Raw genomic sequence first — 16,192 nt, 5'->3', positions numbered from 1 at the left:
TCAGGGATGCCATCCTGGCTGAGATGGCATTTTTTTTTCCCTGCTACACCTGGGGCCTGGCATTTTTACGCCTGTGATAATGGCTGGAACCTGGTAGCGGCTCTGGAGCTTGCCAGCCTCCAACACGTTCCATGTTTGGCCCACGTCTAACCTAGTGGTGCAAAGTTTTTTAAAAACATACCCAAATGTACTGAAGCTACTGTTGAAAATGCGGCGCTTGTGCGCCCACTTTTGCAAGTGCACAGGAGTCGCTGCTAGCCTAAAAACACTCTAGCAAGGCCTACATCTGTCCAAACACAGGCTGTTGTCCGTCATTCACACACGCTGAAACCCTACAATACCATATCTTGAGCAGGGTGTGTGAGCTGCACAGACCTTTGATGGAGTTCCATCTACAAAACCCAAGGGTTCCTCAAAGTCAGCAAGCAAAGTTTCTGCACCATGAGTTTCCAGGGGTGGCAGAGTTATGGCTAGGGGAAGAGGCATGGATAGGGATGATGTCTAGGGGCAAAGGCAGTGTGGATGTGGAGGCAAGCTAAGCAGGAAAAACTGGGGGTACAAGCTAAGGCATGGACTGGGCTGATGTCTAGGGGCAAAAGCAGTGTGGATGTGGAGGCAAGCTAAGCAGGAAAAACTGGGGGTACAAGCTAAGGCATGGACTGGGGTGATGTCTAGGGGCAAAAGCAGTGTGGATGTGGAGGCAAGCTAAGCAGGAAAAACTGGGGGTACAAGCTAAGGCATGGACTGGGGTGATGTCTAGGGGCAAAAGCAGTGTGGATGTGGAGGCAAGCTAAGCAGGAAAAACTGGGGGTACAAGCTAAGGCATGGACTGGGGTGATGTCTATGGGCAAAAGCAGTGTGGATGTGGAGGCAAGCAAAGCAGGGAAAATGGTGGCTAGAGGCAAAGGGATGTCCATAGGCAGCAAGGGCAAAGATGCAAAACTCTCCCGTTTCAAGAATTTTCCTGACTTGTTTCCCCACAAAACATTCCTGGGAGGAGGGCTGAAACACCACCCTCCTCCTCCTCCGCTGTTAGATTGACCCCAGCTACGAGCTGAAAACGCTGCAACACTGGTGTGGGGAGACGTCAGCAGGCTGGGCTGAAGCTCATCAGCTTGGGAGACGGACAGCACACTGCCTCTGAGGTCAGGGATGCCATCCTGGATGAGATGGCAATTTGTTTATCCCCGCTGCCCCTGGGGCCAGGTTTTTTAGCTTGTTGGAGGGCTCTGGAGCTTGCCAGCCTCCAACACGTTCCATGCCTGGCCCACATGTTCAATGTAGTGGTGCAATGATTTTTAAAAACATACCCCAAATTAGCTGAGCTAAGGGTGAAAGTGCGGCACTTGGACACCCACTTTCCCAAGTCTACAGTACCTGGAGCTAGCCGCAATACACTCCAGCAAGGCCTACATCTGCCTGAAGCACCTACTGTTGTGCGAGGTCACCACACGCTCTAACCCTAGATACCGTATGTTCAGCAGGGTGTGTGAGCAGCAGAGACCTTTGATGGAGTACCAGCTACAAAACCCAAGGGTTCCTCAGAGTCAGCTCCCTCACTTTCTGCACCATGAGTTTCCATGGGTGGCAGACTTATGGCTAGAGGCACAGGCATGGATAGGGGTGATGTGTAGGGGCAAAAGCAGTGTGGATGTGGAGGCAAGCTAAGCAGCAAAAACTGGGGGTACAAGCAGCCGGTGACATCATCACTGACAAGCACAGCTGTCTGTCAGCTGACAGGCTGACTTTCACCAAAATGAACAGACAATGGATAGACTCATCATATACATGTCAGTTACATGACAAATTTAGTGCAATTTGCAAGTCCAAGATGGTTTGGAGATCTGCGGAGAGGAATCTCACCACCTCTTGCGGGTGCCATCATTTGGAAGGCAAGCCCTGGGCTCAGTGGGTGAGAGCAAGCGCAGGATAATCGTCGTTTGGCCTGGCGGCCACTGCCTCTTCCACTGTTGACAGGGCTGGCGCTGCAGTCCAGACCAGGAGCCAGGACACCTCCACATCTGCCTCTGACACTTTGGGGAGTTCACCCTTATCCTCACCTTTTCCTGCCATTTCTCCTTTTGCCCGCGCCATCATGCGCCTCTTCCCAGCAACTCCCCATCTCCCAAGCCTTTCATTTCATGCTAAAGTACAGCGCAACCCACCCACATGCCCAAGGCTTCAACGGCCTCATCTCAAGAAATCTGGCCCAGGAGATGTTGGAATCCCGGCTGGGGGACACTCTGCCCTTTTTGGGCAGAGTGTCTACTGCGCCACCGCACTGTGCCGTCCACACCAGCACTTTCCCCCAAACATGAGGCGGTCCCTAAATTCAGCGCTTAGCCCTAAAGTTCCATGTGACCAGTTACGAATGGACAAGTGCATGCGGACAGGGACGCTACCTTTCAATTTGGGCACAGTGGTTGAATGTAGTTGAGGCGTGGACCGGGTCGCAAAATGTGGTGGCCTGACTTGTCTCCCCACACAACATTCCTGGGAGGAGGGCTGAAACACCACCCTCCTCCGCTGTTAAATTGACCCCAGCTACGAGCTGGAAACGCTGCAACACTGGTGTGGGGAGACGTCAGCGGGCCGTGCTGAAGCTCATCAGCTTGGGGGCCAGACAGCACACTGCCTACAAAGTGAGTCATGCCATCCTCGATGAGACGGCAATGTGGTTTTTGCCACTGCACCTGGGCCCAGGCATGTTGTCATGTGTGATAATGGCCGTAACCTGGGATTGGCTCTGTAGCTTGGCAGCCTGCAACATATTCCATGCCTGGGCCACGTTTTTAACTCATTGCTGCTAATCTTTTGAAAAAGGTACCCCAATGTTCCTGAGCTACTGGTGAAAGTGTGGCGCTTGTGCGGATAGTTTTTAAAGTGTATAGTTGCCGCTGCTAGCCTCTATGCACTCCTACAACGCCTGTACCTGCTGGAACAACGGCTGTTGTGCGACGTCTCCACACTGCTGGCACTAAACATTTCATGTGTTGAGCAGAGTGTGTGAGCAGCACAGACCTTTGATGTAGTTCCAACTCCAAAACCCTCGGGTTCGTCAAAGTCAACTCCCTCAGTTGCTCAACCATGAGTGGCCATGGGTGGCAGACTTATGTGAAATCCCATCCCATCCATTGCACTGGACACGAAACATTAGCATGCGCTCAGCACAACTTCGGATATGGCAGATGCGTTAAGCAGGGTGCAGGGTACAACACAGACCAGGCCCGAGTACCAGGAACAGGTGTTAGAAATACTGCAGCATCTGCCATTTCCTTACAATTTTGGGGTTTTGGACCCGCCACCGACTTGTCTGGACCTAAGTGGGGATCATGAGACACAGTTGCCATCAAGGCAAGCTGTGGTCATGTGCGGTTTGCAGTAAGGGGGCAGTGCGCAATTGGAAGAGGAGTTGGTGGATGACGAGGCCACCGACCCCAAATGGACAGGGGTGATGTCTAGGGGCTAAAGCAGTGTAGATGTAGAGGGAAGCTAAATCAACAAAAAACCTGGGTAGAAGCAAAGGCATAAACTGGGGTGATGTTTAGGGGTGAAAGCAGAGTAGATGTGGAGGGAAGCTAAGCAGCAAAAACAGTGGGTAGAAGCAAAGGCATGCAAAACTCTACCCTGTTGGAAGACTTATTCCTAGGTCTGGAACACGTTAATGGCCCCCCTGGACAAATTACTGCCACTCAGGGGCCTAGTGTCACCAGGAGGGACAAGTATAGGCGCATGTTGTGGGAATACCTGGCCGACACCAGCTCTGTCCTCTCCGATCCCTCTGTGCTCTACAGCCTAAACTTATTTTCTCATCTTTTTTTCTGAACTGCACATCTCTTGCCTGCTTCCTTTGGGATCTTAGAAATGGTGGTCCACTTCCACAGATGGTAACTTCAATAGACAGTGTAACGGGAGTAGCTGAGGGATCGCTGTCTTAACCACTTTTTGGCACAAAATTAACTTCCAAAGCCAAATATGGTGCAAGTATATGATGCAAGGACACCTACACACCTATCTCTGACACATTGGGGAGTTCACCCTCATGCGCCCTTTTGGCCTGCACCATCATGCGCCTCTTCCCAGCCACTCCACATTTCCCAAGCTTTTCATTGCAGGCAGAAGTACAATACAACCCACCCCCATGCCCAAGCCTGTAACAGCCTCATCGATAAACTGCTGGCCCTGGAGATGTTGGTGTTTGTTTATGCTTCTGGAGACCCAGGCCTTCCGTCAGCAGATGGCAGCTGGGGCACCTCCCTATGCTGGGCCTAGCCGTTACTACTTCTCTTGGTGTGCTGTCTCTGCCTTGCGCCTGCATGTGTCCCATAACATCAGTCGGGCCCAGAGCTCTGCGCTTTGCTGCAAGGTCCACTTGACCACCGACACATGGACAAGCGCCTGTGGTCAGGGATGCTGCAGTGCTTATCTTTAATGACAGGCAGGGTGAATGTGGTGGAGTCTGTTCCCCGGGTGCAAACTGGGGTGGCCTATCTCCTCTCCCAGGCCAAAATTCATGGCAGGAGTAGACTGAAACCCTACGAAGCTGCAACCTCCACCCCAGCTACTAGCGGAAAACACTGTAACACTGGCATGGGGAGATGTCAGCAGGCCGTGCTGAAACTGATCAGCTTGGGGGACAGACAGCACAGTGCCTCCGAGGTCAGGGATGCCATCCTGGCTGAGATGGCATTTTTTTTTCCCTGCTACACCTGGGGCCTGGCATTTTTGCGCCTGTGATAATGGCTGGAACCTGGTAGCAGATCTGGAGCTTGCCAGACTCAAACACGGTCCACGCATGGCCCACGTTTTCCAACTTGTTGGTGCCATGTTTCTTTGAAACCTACACCATTGTGCCTGATATACAGGTCAAAGTGGGGCCATTTTCGTAAGTGAGAACTAGCCTCTGCTAGGCAGAAAACATTCAGAGCACACTCCTCTCATCTTCGCACCGTTGGCTGGCGGAGGAAGACGAGGGGGTTGGAGTGGCATCTGATGTCCCTATCCCACACGAGGCTAGAGGGTGCACTTCAGTGCATCCCATTGCTTCACCACAAATGGTGTGAAGGGGAGTGGAAAATGGAGGAAATGGAGAGTGACCCTTACAGTTGGGGCCAGCAAAGGCATGCCAAGTAACACACTGGCACACATGGCTGACTTCATCTTGGGTTGCTTTTCAACACATATTTCACATCATGAAGAACAAATAATACTGGATTTTTTCAAGCCTCGAACCCCGGTCTAGGTCTAATGTCTGTTCCTTTCTTATATTAGGGGAGAGGGAAAAAAAATTACTTCAGTGATACGTTTAGCGTACATAGACTGACTATTAATGTGTATCCCACTTAGTGTTGTTAGGGTTACACACCGTCACAACCTGGCTAAAGCTTCTATAGCTGTTAATAAAGTCAACATAACTTTACGGTATCCAAAAAGACAGCTGGTACCGACAGAGAGCAAGACAAATGTCACCCAAAGCTGTGAGCTCTGAACACCCACAGTGACTTTGGCGTCATCATCATTATAAGGGAGCGGGTGGTAATAAATAACTTGGCAGTGCCTAAAACCCAAAAAGCTTATACAACTATATTTACATTAAGATACACAAATGAAACTTTTCAGTAGCATGTCATGAGACAAGCTGATAAGCTCTTCCTTTGTGCAGTGCTATTTGAAAGTTAAACGCTGCCTTTATTTTAATTCTGGAGAAGGTGCAGACATTAGATTTAAAACATGTTGTCTTCATTGTCCAAATCCTCTATATAGGTAACGTGTTTTTCGGGCCGAGCTGTCTGGGAACGAGCTGGTGCAGCACTGACAACCTGGGTGAATATGGCAAGAGCCTGAGATGTAGGGTGAATGAATCCCCAAATTATTTGTGGAATTCCCAGTGAGACAATGGCACTGTATACCAGTATTAAAAATTGTGGGTGCACATAACCCCCATATATTCTTTGAATTCCCAGTGAGACAATGGAACTGTATAGCAGTAGCAAAAATTGTGGGTGCACGTAACCCCCATATATTCTTTGAATTCCCAGTCAGACAATGGCACTATATACCAGTATTAAAAATTGTGGGTGCACATAACCCCCATATATTCTTTGAATTCCCAGTCAGACAATGGCACTGTATACCAGTAGTAAAAATTGTGGGTGCACATAACCCCAATATATTCTTTGAATTCCCAGTCAGACAATGGCACTGTATACCAGTATTAAAAATTGTGGGTGCACATAACCCCCATATATTCTTTGAATTCCCAGTCAGACAATGGCACTGTATACCAGTATTAAAAATTGTGGGTGCACATAACCCCCATATATTCTTTGAATTCCCAGTCAGACAATGGCACTATATACCAGTAGTAAAAATTGTGGGTGCACATAACCCCAATATATTCTTTGAATTCCCAGTCAGACAATGGCACTGTATACCAGTATTAAAAATTGTGGGTGCACATAACCCCCATATATTCTTTGAATTCCCAGTGAGACAATGGCACTGTATAGCAGTAGCAAAAATTGTGGGTGCACGTCACCCCAATATATTCTTTGAATTCCCAGTCAGACAATGGCACTGTATACCAGTAGTAAAAATTGTGGGTGCACATAACCCCCATATATTCTTTGAATTCCCAGTCAGACAATGGCACTGTATACCAGTATTAAAAATTGTGGGTGCACATAACCCCCATATATTCTTTGAATTCCCAGTCAGACAATGGCACTATATACCAGTAGTAAAAATTGTGGGTGCACATAACCCCAATATATTCTTTGAATTCCCAGTGAGACAATGGCACTGTATACCAGCATTAAAAATTGTGGGTGCACATAACCCCCATATATTCTTTGAATTCCCAGTCAGACAATGGCACTATATACCAGTATTAAAAATTGTGGGTGCACATAACCCCCATATATTCTTTGAATTCCCAGTGAGACAATGGAACTGTATAGCAGTAGCAAAAATTGTGGGTGCACGTAACCCCCATATATTCTTTGAATTCCCAGTCAGACAATGGCACTATATACCAGTATTAAAAATTGTGGGTGCACATAACCCCCATATATTCTTTGAATTCCCAGTCAGACAATGGCACTGTATACCAGTATTAAAAATTGTGGGTGCACATAACCCCCATATATTCTTTGAATTCCCAGTGAGACAATGGAACTGTATAGCAGTATTAAAAATTGTGGGTGCACGTAACCCCCATATATTCTTTGAATTCCCAGTCAGACAATGGCACTATATACCAGTATTAAAAATTGTGGGTGCACATAACCCCCATATATTCTTTGAATTCCCAGTCAGACAATGGCACTGTATACCAGTATTAAAAATTGTGGGTGCACATAACCCCCATATATTCTTTGAATTCCCAGTGAGACAATGGAACTGTATAGCAGTATTAAAAATTGTGGGTGCACGTAACCCCCATATATTCTTTGAATTCCCAGTCAGACAATGGCACTATATACCAGTATTAAAAATTGTGGGTGCACATAACCCCCATATATTCTTTGAATTCCCAGTCAGACAATGGCACTGTATACCAGTAGTAAAAATTGTGGGTGCACATAACCCCAATATATTCTTTGAATTCCCAGTCAGACAATGGCACTGTATACCAGTATTAAAAATTGTGGGTGCACATAACCCCCATATATTCTTTGAATTCCCAGTCAGACAATGGCACTGTATACCAGTATTAAAAATTGTGGGTGCACATAACCCCCATATATTCTTTGAATTCCCAGTCAGACAATGGCACTATATACCAGTAGTAAAAATTGTGGGTGCACATAACCCCAATATATTCTTTGAATTCCCAGTCAGACAATGGCACTGTATACCAGTATTAAAAATTGTGGGTGCACATAACCCCCATATATTCTTTGAATTCCCAGTGAGACAATGGAACTGTATAGCAGTAGCAAAAATTGTGGGTGCACGTAACCCCCATATATTCTTTGAATTCCCAGTCAGACAATGGCACTGTATACCAGTATTAAAAATTGTGGGTGCACATAACCCCCATATATTCTTTGAATTCCCAGTCAGACAATGGCACTGTATACCAGTATTAAAAATTGTGGGTGCACATAACCCCCATATATTCTTTGAATTCCCAGTCAGACAATGGCACTGTATACCAGTATTAAAAATTGTGGGTGCACATAACCCCCATATATTCTTTGAATTCCCAGTGAGACAATGGAACTGTATAGCAGTATTAAAAATTGTGGGTGCACGTAACCCCCATATATTCTTTGAATTCCCAGTCAGACAATGGCACTATATACCAGTATTAAAAATTGTGGGTGCACATAACCCCCATATATTCTTTGAATTCCCAGTCAGACAATGGCACTGTATACCAGTATTAAAAATTGTGGTTGCACATAACCCCCATATATTCTTTGAATTCCCAGTGAGACAATGGAACTGTATAGCAGTATTAAAAATTGTGGGTGCACGTAACCCCCATATATTCTTTGAATTCCCAGTCAGACAATGGCACTATATACCAGTATTAAAAATTGTGGGTGCACATAACCCCCATATATTCTTTGAATTCCCAGTCAGACAATGGCACTGTATACCAGTAGTAAAAATTGTGGGTGCACATAACCCCAATATATTCTTTGAATTCCCAGTCAGACAATGGCACTGTATACCAGTATTAAAAATTGTGGGTGCACATAACCCCCATATATTCTTTGAATTCCCAGTCAGACAATGGCACTGTATACCAGTATTAAAAATTGTGGGTGCACATAACCCCCATATATTCTTTGAATTCCCAGTGAGACAATGGCACTGTATAGCAGTAGCAAAAATTGTGGGTGCACGTCACCCCAATATATTCTTTGAATTCCCAGTGAGACAATGGCACTGTATACCAGTAGTAAAAATTGTGGGTGCACATAACCCCCATATATTCTTTGAATTCCCAGTCAGACAATGGCACTGTATACCAGTATTAAAAATTGTGGGTGCACATAACCCCCATATATTCTTTGAATTCCCAGTCAGACAATGGCACTATATACCAGTAGTAAAAATTGTGGGTGCACATAACCCCAATATATTCTTTGAATTCCCAGTGAGACAATGGCACTGTATACCAGTAGTAAAAATTGTGGGTGCACATAACCCCAATATATTCTTTGAATTCCCAGTCAGACAATGGCACTGTATACCAGTATTAAAAATTGTGGGTGCACATAACCCCCATATATTCTTTGAATTCCCAGTCAGACAATGGCACTATATACCAGTATTAAAAATTGTGGGTGCACATAACCCCAATATATTCTTTGAATTCCCAGTCAGACAATGGCACTGTATACCAGTATTAAAAATTGTGGGTGCACATAACCCCCATATATTCTTTGAATTCCCAGTGAGACAATGGCACTGTATAGCAGTAGCAAAAATTGTGGGTGCACGTCACCCCAATATATTCTTTGAATTCCCAGTCAGACAATGGCACTGTATACCAGTAGTAAAAATTGTGGGTGCACATAACCCCCATATATTCTTTGAATTCCCAGTCAGACAATGGCACTGTATACCAGTATTAAAAATTGTGGGTGCACATAACCCCCATATATTCTTTAAATTCCCAGTGAGACAATGGCACTGTATAGCAGTAGCAAAAATTGTGGGTGCACATCACCCCAATATATTCTTTGAATTCCCAGTCAGACAATGGCACTATATACCAGTAGCAAAAATTGTGGGTGTATATAGCCCCAATTCTATTGCTAGGGGACTTGCAGGGTATTTCTGAGGTGAAGGTGGGGGGGCACACCGTTGGAACGGGGATTTGGGGTGTATATATGGGGTATACGGGAATACACTGTCAGTGTGTTCCATTCAGGATCCTGGGAAAGCTGGGTTGCGGCGATTGAGCCCGTCAGTGCCACGTTACACTGACAAGCTTCTCCCTGGAATTGAAGTTATATGTAAGCCCAATATATTCTTTGAATTCCCAGTCAGACAATGGCACTATATGGCAGTAGCAAAAATAGTGGGTGTATATAGCCCCAATCCTATTGCTAGGGGACTTGCAGGGTATTTCTGGGGTGAAGGTGGGGGGGCACACCGTTGGAACGGGTATCGGGGGTATATATCGGGTATACGGGAATACACTGACAGTGTATTCCATTCAGGATCCTGGGAAAGCTGGGTTGCGGCGATTGAGCCCGTCAGTGCCACGTTACACTGACAAGCTTCTCCCTGGAATTTAGCTCTTATAAGAGCTGTTGGTTGTCTTCTCCTTCCTATCTAGCCTGTCCCTGCCTACCCAGAATCTAAGCCCTAGCTAACTGGACGGAAACCTCCGTCCTCGGTGAATTGCAAGCTCAGAATGACGCGAAGCTGGGCGGCGCTGTTCTTTTAAATTAGAGGTCACATGTTTTCGGCAGCCAATGGGTTTTGCCTACTTTTTTCAACGTCACCGGTGTCGTAGTTCCTGTCCCACCTACCCTGCGCTGTTATTGGAGCAAAAAAGGCGCCAGGGAAGGTGGGAGGGGAATCGAGTAATGGCGCACTTTACCACGCGGTGTTCGATTCGATTCGAACATGCCGAACAGCCTAATATCCGATCGAACATGAGTTCGATAGAACACTGTTCGCTCATCTCTAGTTATCTGGTTTCTAACATTGATGACCTGTCCTTAGAATAGGCCGTCAGTATTAGATTTGCGTGGATCTTACACCTGGGACTTCTGCAGATCACTGTTACTGAGACAGCGCAGGACTCCATAGTAACATATTGCAAAATGTAGCACTGAGTGTGGGTAGTGGAGCGTGGCCTTATAGATTTCAATGAGACAGCCCTGCAGTCCCCACACTTGTCACTATAGTTTGTACAGCGGGCAGCATGGCTTGTGCCATCTAAACAATACTGAGAGCTGTCTCATTTCTGGTGATCTGTGGGGGTCCCGGGTGTCAGACCTCCACAGATCTAATATTGATGGCCTAGTCTTAGGATAAGCCATTAATTTTAGAAATAGCATAACCCCTCTAAAACAATTGTTGAGCTTAGTTTGCATAGGGCAGATCTCACTGACATACCCACCGTTACTGCATTTCTAGACTTGCCTAGTGTGACTGAGGAGCAAAAAGCCTTCCCTAGTGAGTCCCATAATGGAGGAAAAGGTCCGCCTGGTAATCTCCTAAACCTAAATCACCAAGCTCAGATTCAAATTAATACTATCAGCTCCTGGCCCCAGAAATTCTCCCAAACCATACTCAAATTTTTAGTGCTATGTAATTTGAAAACCTCATGTAGACACCTTGTTTGACTCAAACAATATAAATTTCCAAGCCCAATAAACATCTGATGCACCCTAAATCTTCTAGGCCTATCTCCCTCCTCATCCAGGCATGACTATCTGACTAAAAAAATGGCGTTCTATGACAAACATATTAGACTGACACATGGAATACCATGCATAATGGGGTAGAGTAAAAGCAGAGCTGTGTTTTATAACAAGTCGTGCCTAAAGATCAGAGTGAATGACTGCAAGAAGAGATCCTGTATATTATAAGGAATTTATATAAAAACTTTACTGGGATGTTATATAATTTTTTTTTATAATATATAGGACACAGTTCTATGCAAAGATCGGTATACACCTTACAAGATAAGCTGCAGTGAGGAATCCTGCCAGACGCAACCATGGCATATGGCATTAATATTAAAATTAATAAGAAATGGCTGATTCAGAGTGAGGTCTAAGCTGCCGCCTTCCAGTTTTATGATTTTTTTTTTGGTGCTTTTTTGCACAAATGTGACTTGTTCATCTTAATATAACTCACTCTACTTTTGAAGAGTCGGTAGGAAAGTGGACAGCGGATTTTGACACGGAATCCACCTCAAAATCCGCTGCTCCCATTGACTTCAATGCTTAGCTAGTAGTGGAAAAAAGAAGTGAGCTGCCCTATCATGCTGCGGATTCTGCAGATGAATCAGCTGCGGCACAAGGCTCCAGCCCATTTATTTGGTCTAATCCATAGCAGAATGCCGCGACAGGATGCATCCCGGCGTGGCAGCCACGCTGGAATGTGTCCACGCGGAATCCCATGTGAACTAGCCCTAAAAGTTGCGAAAGTTCTTACAATCTAAGGGTGCATTCACACTACGGATACAGTGACTGATTCTGAACGTTAAAACACAGTCAGAATCAGCGCGTATAAAGCAGATCCCATTCATTTCAATGGGAGCCAGCATACAAGCGCTCCCCATTGAAATGAATGGGCTGCTTTTTACTCTACGAGCACTCCCATTGAAGTGAATGGGAAGCGCTCGCGTGTACGGCTCGGACTGAGCTGAGCGCCAGGCCCCTTCACACGGCGAGCCGTACACCTGAGCGCTTCCCATTCACTTCAATGGGAGCGCTCGTAGAGTAAAAAGCAGCCCATTCATTTCAATGGGGAGCGCTTGTATGCCGGCTCCCATTGAAATGAATGGGATGTGCTTTATACGCGCTGATTCTGAACGTGTTTTAACGTTCAGAATCAGTCACCGTATCCGTAGTGTGAATGCACCCTAACTGTGGTAAAGGAGAGGCGTAGAAAACGAAGTAGCATCTCAGGAGAAGTGTTAGACTTGAAGTTCCACCAAATTTACGAAAGATTGTACAACTTTATACATGTATACTGACACAAAAATGTTTTATAGGACACTTCTTGGGTATATGTTGGGCCAAGTATAACCTATGGACACAGATATACTGAGGGATTTTACTGGTATACACACCAGGCATGCACTAAAAATGATAGTGAAGAAGATAACAGTACAATTGTTACTAATATGAAGCACTATAAAAAATTAAGTTTTAAAAATCACCCGCTCAGCCAGGATTGCCAGTCCTTCCCTTAGGGTGTAGAAATTTGTCACTGGTCCTGTATGATGATATCTGAAAAATAGTAGTGTTTAAAAGTAATTCTATATATTGTATACATTATATTATTTTGTATATATTATATAGTAATGTCTGTCATATAATACATATAATGTAATGTAATGTCTGTCACTAAAGACCTATTTTTGAACATGTTTCACATTCCACAATAAAGAGGCCAGGGTCCATGAAGCAGAAATGGGATTTACTATATGACAGGTCCTGACCCAATAACTTTTGTAATGCAGGGTCATAAAAATGAATGTGGTTGTGTTTTGAATCACAGGTTGGTGTAACCACAACACAACAGTCCTTACATTAGCAGTGTTATATACCACAGAATTCAGTACATTGGTCGGTGCATCGGTTGCAGGGATATCTGTGCTGTTAGTTTCATCACTTGCACTGTCAGAGGGGTCTGCCATACAGTTCAATGTCATCTCTGGGCTGTGAGGGACAGCCTTCCTAATATTACAAGACTATAGAAGTGTACTGACAGGGGGGCTTTCCTGACCACCCATGATGATGGAGAGCTGTAAAGTTGTTCCCCTGTCAGTGTAGGGATATTGGTCTTGAAACTATTGGTGCTGATATCTTTGCTACCAAAGCACATACCAGCAAAGCTTTCAGCTTTCTAGCAGTATATAGTGTCAAAGTACATGAAAGGTTCTCTTTAAAGGGATTCTACCACTAAATATGTATTTTTTGTGCTTTAGATGTCGGAATAGACTTTAGAAAGGCTATTCGTCTCTTACCTTTAGACATGGTCTCCACGCAGCCGTTCCTTAGAAATGCCGTTTTTTTTTTTTTAGACGTTGGAAAAGCCTTTAGAAAGGCTATTCGTCTCTTACCTTTAGAAGTGGTATCCGCACCGCCGTTCCTTAGAATTACCAGTTTTTACCGGTATGCAAATGAGTTCTCTCGCAGCAATGGGGGTGGGCCCCAGTGCTTAAACGGTAATGGGGGCGTCCCCACTGCTGCCAGAGAACTCTCTCCAGCCAGTGAGACACTAGTAGAGCAGCTCTGCGCAAGGTGTCAGAGCTGACCCAGACGGAAGACGACGAGAGAAGGGGAGGATGCAGCTGAAGATAGCGAGTTCTCTGGCAGCAGTGGGGACGCCCCCATCGCTGTTTGAGCGCTGGGGCCCTCCCCCATTGCTGCGAGAGAACTCATTTGCATACCGGTAAAAACTGGTAATTCTAAGGAACGGCGGTGCGGATACCAATTCTAAAGGTAAGAGATGAATAGCCTTTCTAAAGGCTATTCCGACGTCTAAAGCACAAAAAATACATATTTAGTGGTAGAATCCCTTTAAGTCGCAATGTTACAACATCCATTTTCATTACTTGCTGTAAATATGTGCACTCTGATGTTTGGCTGGGTAAAGTGTGTGGCTGTGTAGCCCCAGTCTAAAAGAGTTTTCCTTTTAGGATCCCTTTCATTAGCCATTTATGGAGTTTGAGTTACTCTGTGTATTTAGGTTAAAAAAGACACATCTATCATGTTGGCAGCCTTATGGATGTTCAGCAATTACTGCCAGTGAGTGGATGCCAAACTTCAGAGCACTAGTGTTCTCATGGAATGGCTTAGTATTAGCTTACATCCAGATACTTGGTGAGATGTCTTACTAGTGCCACCAGTGTATCTAGTACATTGTGAGGTGCGTTTTCCACACATAACTTTGGTAAAACAATAGAATTACATAATTGCTACAAATATTTCTAACATGATTTTAGTCCTAATGTAAGGTAACTGATGCAAGTTCAGGTTGTAACTTACATTCTTGGTTTTCCATCACAGCCCCAGTAGTTTGCAAGCCAGGACATGTCCACATATAGCGATGGTGGTTTTGTCTTACGGCTGAATATCTTCTTACTGTGCAAGAAAACAAGTCAATACCACAGAACTAGCAGATAGCAGCAGATCTGGTATATAACATACTTCCCATCTATTTTGTAGTGTTCATTTCAATAGGTTTAGGGCCTACTGGATATATTGTGCTATACTGAATATCACGGACAAACCTGTGACACATAGCATACTTTTAAATTATAGCTTTTATTCACAAAACAATGTTGAGGAACTCCAGAACTCCAATGAGAGCCAACTGGATTTGGGGGGCGGTGGATACTCCATCTCCTGCAAACCCTTTTCCCCACCCAGCCACCAGGAAGAAGTAGCTTCAGTTGTGTTCAATGCTCTGCTTCCCTTCGGACCCATAAGAATACCATCAGCGACTGTGAACTTGAGTGTACCAGTCGATGGGAAGTTCTTGGAGTGTCTGAACCATAGAGTTTGAATATTTAAGAAGACGTTTTCTGCCGCAGCATGACTCTACATTTGAAGTTTTCCAGGACAGTCGGTGTAGTTGGGGGTTGTGGAGGACTTTGCCTTTAACAGCGATCACAATATCACAATAATCTCTACCAAGCTGTGGAGTATTAACGCTGCAGACCACACGAATAACTAACTTTGGCTCCATATGCCTCGAATGGCCACACTGTAGCCATTTCATTATATCCTATATGACTTTTTCCAACCCATTTTCTTTACAGGACAAGGGGATGTGCACACCTGCCTGCCCTTTTCTGTGTCCTTTTCTATGGCACAATGCTGCCACCGGCCTAGTCACTAGTAATATTTTGGAGATGTCATTTATTACATAATAGTAATATACACCTCTACTTTGTATCCAAATCTGATTGTTAAACAGGAAATAACAATCAATATTGGAATAGAAACTCCAGCCTATGACACATAGAGACATAGCTTAACCTGTAAGAATGAAGATAACCGTAATACACTTCCACTTTACAATACATTCATGAAATACCTTGCAAGCTCACTGAATGAGATGGGTGCAGTTCCTGGAGGAGCATTTAATACCTTCTGAGAACCAGAGTATAGGATGTCAATTCCTATCAGAGACATAATAATAAAAAAACAAAAACATTTGATTCCATAGTTGGAAGTTACATTTTAGTTGTCTGTTGTCCTGCAGTGTATTAAGGCTGTCTATCCATTAGGTGGCACTCTAGGTGCACCATACAAAACTTCCGCTACCTCATGACTACATCACATACAGTAACCTATCTGATTCATTCACTAGACTCTGCTGATGTCTAAGCAGAAATATAAGCTACCATATTCAACCTCAACAACAAATGATTTCAAGACATTAAAAACTGATAAAGTAACTCTTAACTCCTGAAGTAATTTCTTAATGCTCATGGATGATGTCACAGTACAAAGTTAATGTCATGTTGATG

At 44.8% G+C, this 16,192-nt stretch overlaps 1 protein-coding gene across 2 annotated transcripts in view; it reads right to left on the bottom strand.

Moving 5' to 3' along the window:
• The window catches only part of AGXT (alanine--glyoxylate aminotransferase), a 40,496-nt gene that overhangs the window by 14,280 nt on the left and 10,024 nt on the right, over positions 1-16,192 (bottom strand). For both annotated transcript variants that reach the window (XM_075266755.1, XM_075266756.1), the window contains exons 6-8: positions 15,757-15,841; positions 14,703-14,798; positions 12,869-12,938 (exon numbers count right to left, since the gene is read on the bottom strand). In XM_075266755.1, the coding sequence (XP_075122856.1) occupies positions 12,869-12,938; positions 14,703-14,798; positions 15,757-15,841 (251 nt within the window). The remainder of the gene's footprint in view (positions 1-12,868; positions 12,939-14,702; positions 14,799-15,756; positions 15,842-16,192) is intronic.

This window comes from Leptodactylus fuscus, chromosome 3 (genome assembly GCF_031893055.1).
Source record: "Leptodactylus fuscus isolate aLepFus1 chromosome 3, aLepFus1.hap2, whole genome shotgun sequence".
Lineage (NCBI taxonomy): Eukaryota > Metazoa > Chordata > Amphibia > Anura > Leptodactylidae > Leptodactylus > Leptodactylus fuscus.
Note: the sequence above shows the minus strand (reverse complement) of the source record. Positions and strands in the feature narration are given on the sequence as shown.